Below are 6,598 nucleotides of genomic sequence, written 5' to 3'. Positions count from 1 at the left end.
CCACCTCTGCTTTTTTTAATGTTTGCCATTGGCTTGGAAGATTCTTCACCATGCTTTAATTCTTAGTCTATTATTGTCTTTGAAATTAAGGTTTCTCTCTTGTAGACAGCTTATAGATGGGTCCTGTTTTCTAATCAAGTCTGCACTCTCGGACTCTTGATGGGTGCATTTAATTCATTGACATTCAGTGTCATTATTTATGTGCATGGGTTTTTTGCTCTCATTTTGCTCTGTGTATGTTTGCTTTTTTGTGTGATTTTATTGGTGTCTTCGGTCCTCCTTTATTTCTGTGTTGTTTTCATTGGACTGGTTTCTAGCTGGTTTTGTCCTGCATGTTTTACTGAGGTTTGTCTACTGTTGTTGATTCTTTGTCCATAATGATCCTGTATGTGTGTGTAATTTTTGTCTTGTTTTTATTTTTGTCTTGTTTTTAATCTATTCCTTTCATTTTTCTTTATCTGGAAATATCTTTATTTAGTCATTGTATCTGGATAATTATCTGACAATCTGCAGATGATTCCACAAGGAGATCCTTCTGCATAAGTGAATTCATTACCAACAGGTGCTGACCTCTTGGCTAATGGGATTCCTGAGTCCTTTGCTTCATCATTCTCATAACCAGCCTACTTGAATGCACCGACCAGTACTTTTGTGCAAGTTGATCTTGGCCAAGCCTCTCCTAATGTTGGAGCTCCTGATTTTGTGATCTTGTTGTCAATGTTACTTACTTCTCTGCCTGCATCTGACCACTGTTCCCAAGGTCTCCAAAGCTGCTGGAAAGAAGAAAATCATCTCCATATGTGCCTGACCCCTTACAGTGATGATTATCTATAGCAGCTCCATCATCTACATCTGCATGTCAGAGGTGCAGCCCATTGTGGTCAACAAAGGAAGCTCTGTCTTGACCTACTCTGTTAATCTCTTCCTGAAACCCTTCGTGTTCAATCTCCACAATGAGAAGATGATGAAGACATGTTGCAATGACATTGACCCACTGCTTCAAGGTTGTCTATGAGGGTATCAAGGAAAAAAGTGCCTGTTAGCTTGAGAGATTAAGGTTTACTTAATATTTTAAAAATATATTACAAGGTAAAAATCATTCAATCAATGTTTTTTATTTTTAATAATAAAATGTTAGTCTTTGTAAATATATAATGTAAAGTCAAACTTCATTTTCCTTATTATAATCTTTAATGTGGCTCTAATACCACACAGAGAAAACTCATTCAACTGATCATATTACATATACCTTATTGGGGTTTTTTTGCACAATTCCCTTAGGCTGAAATACTTTCATCTCATGTGGTATTTATGCAGGGAAATAGCTCTTCTTATTCATATATGTCTTAACCACCATTACTACTATTTCAGTATCTTTTCCATGCACCCAATCTGAGAGCACAGAATATGAATATTCAGAGGTGGAGCTTTCCATTTCGATTGAGTACTACGAATAAGATTAATCAGGATTGCTGTGTGCAAATTCAGGCTGTAGCAACCAATAGTCATCTTATTTTAATTTTACTCTTCTTTTTTTGACTAGCAGCTCTTGCAGAAATCTTATAGGAGAAAAATTATAAGACCAATAAAACATTTGAATATCTCTAATGTCTAAATTCACTCTATTTTGTATTTTCTGAATATCAGAACAATCATTTAATCACTATTTTAATAAATATTATTAAATTCCTAACATGTTTCAGGCCCTGTGCTTGGCCTGACTATAACTAGAGCAAATCAATGAGTAATTAACACAAAAAATTTTAGGATGCACTCAACACCAGTATAATCTAAATGAAGGGTTAATACTTACACAAACATGAGAACGAGCGCCTCCTTAAGTGTCTTGCTATAGACACCTCTCTTATTTTAAGGCTCTATTTACACTAGTAAGCAAAATGGACATGACTGTAAATTTACAGAATTTCTAGTCCAGGAGGGTTGTCAAACAAAAATCAACTGAATGTACAAATAGGTATGTAGTTCTAATGTGTGTTACATGCTTTCAGGAAAAGGGTCAGGTTTTGTAATAAGACAGGAAGAACAGCTTTAGAACAGAATCAGAGATGATACCACGGAGGAAGGAAACTTTTAACTGATTAAGATTGAGCAAGAGTCTATTAGATCTCCAGGACCTGACTAATGCCCTCCAGGAGTACGCAAGTTTTTTTTCCAGCTAATCCATGAATCCTTCTAACCAGGTTGTTGCCCTGAAGTAAGTCACGGGATTCCTCCCTCTACTAATCTTAAGGGTCAGTGCTCTGAGTGATTAAGAAGGCAGTTTTGTCTCTTCCTTAGCTTCTTCATGGCTGAAATTACGTCCTTGTTTCTCAGTGTATAAATGACAGGATTCAGCATCGGTGTCAGCATTGTGTACAGCACACAGACAGCCTTATCCATTGGGAAAGTTCGAAATGGTCTTGCATAGATATAAATGGAAGGCACAAATATTAAAGTTACCACAGCGATGTGGGAGGCACATGTGGAAAGGGCCTTACTGCGGCCTTCCTGTGAGTGACTTTTGAGCATGACTAAGAGTGCTGTGTAAGACCCCAGCAGCACCAGAAAACCCACCAGGGTCACCAGCCCATTGTTAGACACCATCAGAAGTTCTAAAACAAAGGTGTCCGTGCAGGCCAGTTTAATCAGCTGGGGCACGTCACAATAAAAGTTGTCCAGTTGGTTAGGCCCACAGAATGGCAGCCGGACAGTCAGCCCGATCTGTACAATGGAGTGGATGAAGCCCCCGACCCAAGAAGCTGCCATTAGGAACCCACACACTGTATGGTTCATAATAAGTGTGTAGCGCAGGGGCTGGGAAATGGCGATGTAGCGGTCATATGCCATGACAGTCAGCAGGAAGATCTTGATGCCGCCAATGAAGTGAAAAAAGAAGAGCTGCGTCAGGCATCCACCAAAAGAAATGGTAGGGCTGTGTGAGAGCAGGTCCACCAACATCCTAGGCACTGTGATAGATGAATAGCAAAAGTCCAGGAAAGAAAGATTGCGTAAGAGAAAGTACATGGTAGTGTGTAGACGTGGGTCCGATGTTACTAACACCACAATGAGTAGATTTCCAGTTATAGTCATAAGATAAACTGCAGAAAAGACAATGAAGAAGAGGAACCGGAGCTCCCATATCTGAGAGAGCCCCAGAAATACAAAGCTTGTCACCTGAGAATGGTTGGCTGGATTCATCTGCTTGGTATGACTTGGTTATGAACCTGTTGAGGAAAATGAACATGTTTATCATGGAATACACAAACCTCTGTGAAATAAGTTGTGCAGTACACTCTAAGAAGCCTTCAAATCTCACTTACCATGCCAAGAATGTAATACTCAATTTACTAGAATAACAAGCATCGGAGCATTACATAGCTCTTATCAAACATCAGGAATATAAAACCCGACATAAATTGATATATTGTTTTGTATTTGAGAATCAATGATAAAAACCCCTAAAGTTGTAGAAATGGTGTAGAAGAAAGGTTTCTAGTCAGAGACTTAATTTTAATTATGCCAGTGATTAGTTGTATAAACATGAATAATTCTCTGGATTCCTGAGTCTTACTACCTTCACCTTTCATTTATATTAGAAAAAATAGTATCCAAGTATCTTATAATTTGATATCTTATGACTATATGTTGCCTTTATTTAGAAGACCAATAATAGCATGCAGTAATTATTTTATGAAAACTACCTCAAAGGGGGAGCAGGAAGGGACGGGAAAAATGAGAACCTGATGGCAGGGGCGTGGGTGGAGAGCAAATGTTTTGAGAATGCTGAGTGCAACGAATGTACAAATGTGCTTTACACAATTGATGTATGTATAGATTGTAATAGTTGTATGGGTCCCTAATAAAATGATTTTTAAAAAACAAAACCAACCTCAAATTAATCATAGGTTTAAATATATAATGAAAAAAAAATTGAGAATAAAACTGGTGAAGATGTACATACCTTTGGATTTTGTTATGTTTTTTGACACAACACCAAAATTAAAATTTATTTTTAAAATGTAGCGAAGTTTATTAAATGAAAATTGTATGATCCTTAAAAGACATTGCTATGAGAATCAAAGGAAAGCCACGATGGGAAGAAAATAGTTGCAAAACATATACGTGATTAAAGGCTCATGCACAAAATACACAAAGAACTCATAACTAAACCCTAAAGATACAAAAATCACATTACAGAATAACGGAAACAACGGAATAGATACCACACTAAGGAAGATACATAGTGAACAAATAAGAATATGAGACACTAAGCTTCTTATGTCATGACAGAATAGCAAATTTAAATATCAACGAGTCATCATAAAATTATTAAAATTTCTAAAAAGTAAGTAACTGACAAAATCAGTTGCTTGCTAAGATGATACTCTCACTCAGTGTCCATGTGAATGCAAAAGATAGAGACCCTTTGGAAGACGTGTTGGCAATTTCTTTCAGATTGACTGTTGTCTTACCATAAAACCTGGCAGACATGTCACTAGGTCATTACCCACGGATGTGAGAGTGTGTGCAACCCCACACCTCCATAACTAAACCAAGGCCACTGTCATTGAGTCCGTTCTGACTCCTGGTGACGGTGAATAGGGTTTCTGGGGTTGCCCTGGGAACAACCTCTTTGTGGGACAGACTACTGCATCTTGCTTCTGAGGAGCAGCTGGGAAGTTTGGACGGCCAGCTTTGAAGCTAACAGCCGAACACCAAATCACACTGCCACCGGGTTTCCTCATGAATGCTTACGACAGCTTTATTTATGACTATCCAAAAGAGAAAACAACTAAATGTACTTTAATAGACAAAACTGTAAACCATGATATACTCAGTGATAAAAATAAATGAGCTATCATGCCAGAAAAGCACACAGATAAATCTTAAATAATGCATTTTTACCTGAACGAAATTAGTCTGAAAAGGCTACATACTATATCATTCCAATTATATGCCATTCTGAAAAAAAAAGTTATAAAGATAATAACTTAATGATTATGAGTGGTTTGGGATAGGAAAACATCAAATTCCGGTATATGTTGTAGAAAGCCCTTCATAGGGGAGTCTATTCAATGAATTTTGTGTATTTGGTAGGATGTTTGTATTTTTAACAGGGTTGTTTTAATCTATTTTTAAATAAATTTTGTTTGAGGGCAAAGTGTCTGCTACATTGCTGGTCAGAAAACTCAAATGAAAGTTGACATTACGTCATTAAATATGAGGCTAAAGCTCTCACTGTAAACCAGCCTTCAGCAAACCATTAATTAGCTTTTAGGCTTTCATACCATTGCATAGATAAAGTACAGAGGATTGTTTTAGGCTATGTTATAATACATCCAAATAGTTGATATATGACACTATGCATTTGTCAAAAATATGTAAATTTTTGGAAAAAGTTATCCTAAAGTATGAAGATTATTGAAAATTATTTTGAAAATCAGGGCATCCCAGAATGAAATATAGATTATACAAAATAGTCTAATAGCATTACAAATGTATGAAACAGACTCACTGAAGGTAGTGGGAAATAAGATTCTTACCTTAGTAACTTGGAAATGGGTAGAGTCTGTACGAATAAAAACAAAAGAATCTAAGCATGATTTTTTAAAATTTTATTAATAACCTACATAGCCAGTCAGTTCAGTCATTGCCCATGTGTAAGTTAAGATTGCACTTAGGGAAATTTAAAAAAATTCACGAAAGCTAAAATAAAACCTTGGGCATATCCCACTTAAATTACAAGAATATCTCAAGAATGGATTTAATGCATTTAAAATTAATGAAAAAAACCTGGAAAGCTTTGGGATTACATCAAAAACGTCCAACGTGAGTAAAACAAAAGGTTACTAAAAAGACAAGAAATAAAGAAAAAACAAAGGGGCTAACAGAAGAAAATGAAATAAAAATTTGAACAGAAAATTTCAAAGGGTAGCTCGAGAAAACCACGTAGCGTATAATAATGAAGGGTGCAAAGACCTGGAGTTAGAACTCAAAAAGGAAACCCAGGCTCAACATCTCTCAAAAGGAAAGACTAGACGAAAAAATAATACCTTGAGTTGCTGTTGCAATAGTGAAGGATTCTGTGGGCAAAATATCAAAGCATGCAGAAAGTATAAACGAAGACAGAAGGAACACACAGAAACACTGTAGCAGAAAGTATCAGGCAAGGATTAGCCATTTCACGAGGTCGCATCTGATCATGAACCAGTGACACTGAAGCGAGAAGTCCAACCTGCACTGAAGGCCTTGGTGAAAACTCGGGTGCAGGAATTGATGAACTAATCATGTAAATGTTTCAGCAAACTGATGCCGTGCTGGAAGCACTCCCTAGTCTATGACAAGAAATTTCTAAGACAGTTACCTGACCAAGCACCACAGTAAGACAAACTGACATATTACTGTGATGCCGGAAGTTATGTCACTGGCATTTGCATATAAGCAGAGTGACTTAATTTGAACAGATTCCAACAGAGCTTCCCGACTAAGACCAGCCTATGAAGAACAGGCTGTCCACTTCTGAGGCATTGGCAGCTGAGAACCTTCTGGAGCGCATCAGAGGAGTACCAGACAGCAGAAACCTCCTCTAGAGCAGCAG

At 37.1% G+C, this 6,598-nt stretch overlaps 1 protein-coding gene across 1 annotated transcript; it reads right to left on the bottom strand.

Annotated features, from left to right (window-relative positions):
- Positions 1-2,253: 2,253 nt before the first annotated feature.
- On the bottom strand, positions 2,254-3,198 carry LOC142447097 (olfactory receptor 4D5-like). The gene has a single exon (XM_075548808.1). The coding sequence runs from the start codon at positions 3,196-3,198 to the stop codon at positions 2,254-2,256; it is 945 nt and encodes a 314-aa protein (XP_075404923.1).
- Between the last annotated feature and the right edge of the window lie 3,400 nt (positions 3,199-6,598).

Source organism: Tenrec ecaudatus, chromosome 4 (genome assembly GCF_050624435.1).
Source record: "Tenrec ecaudatus isolate mTenEca1 chromosome 4, mTenEca1.hap1, whole genome shotgun sequence".
In the NCBI taxonomy this organism is placed as follows: Eukaryota; Metazoa; Chordata; class Mammalia; order Afrosoricida; family Tenrecidae; genus Tenrec; species Tenrec ecaudatus.
This window is presented reverse-complemented; position numbering and strand designations above follow the sequence as displayed.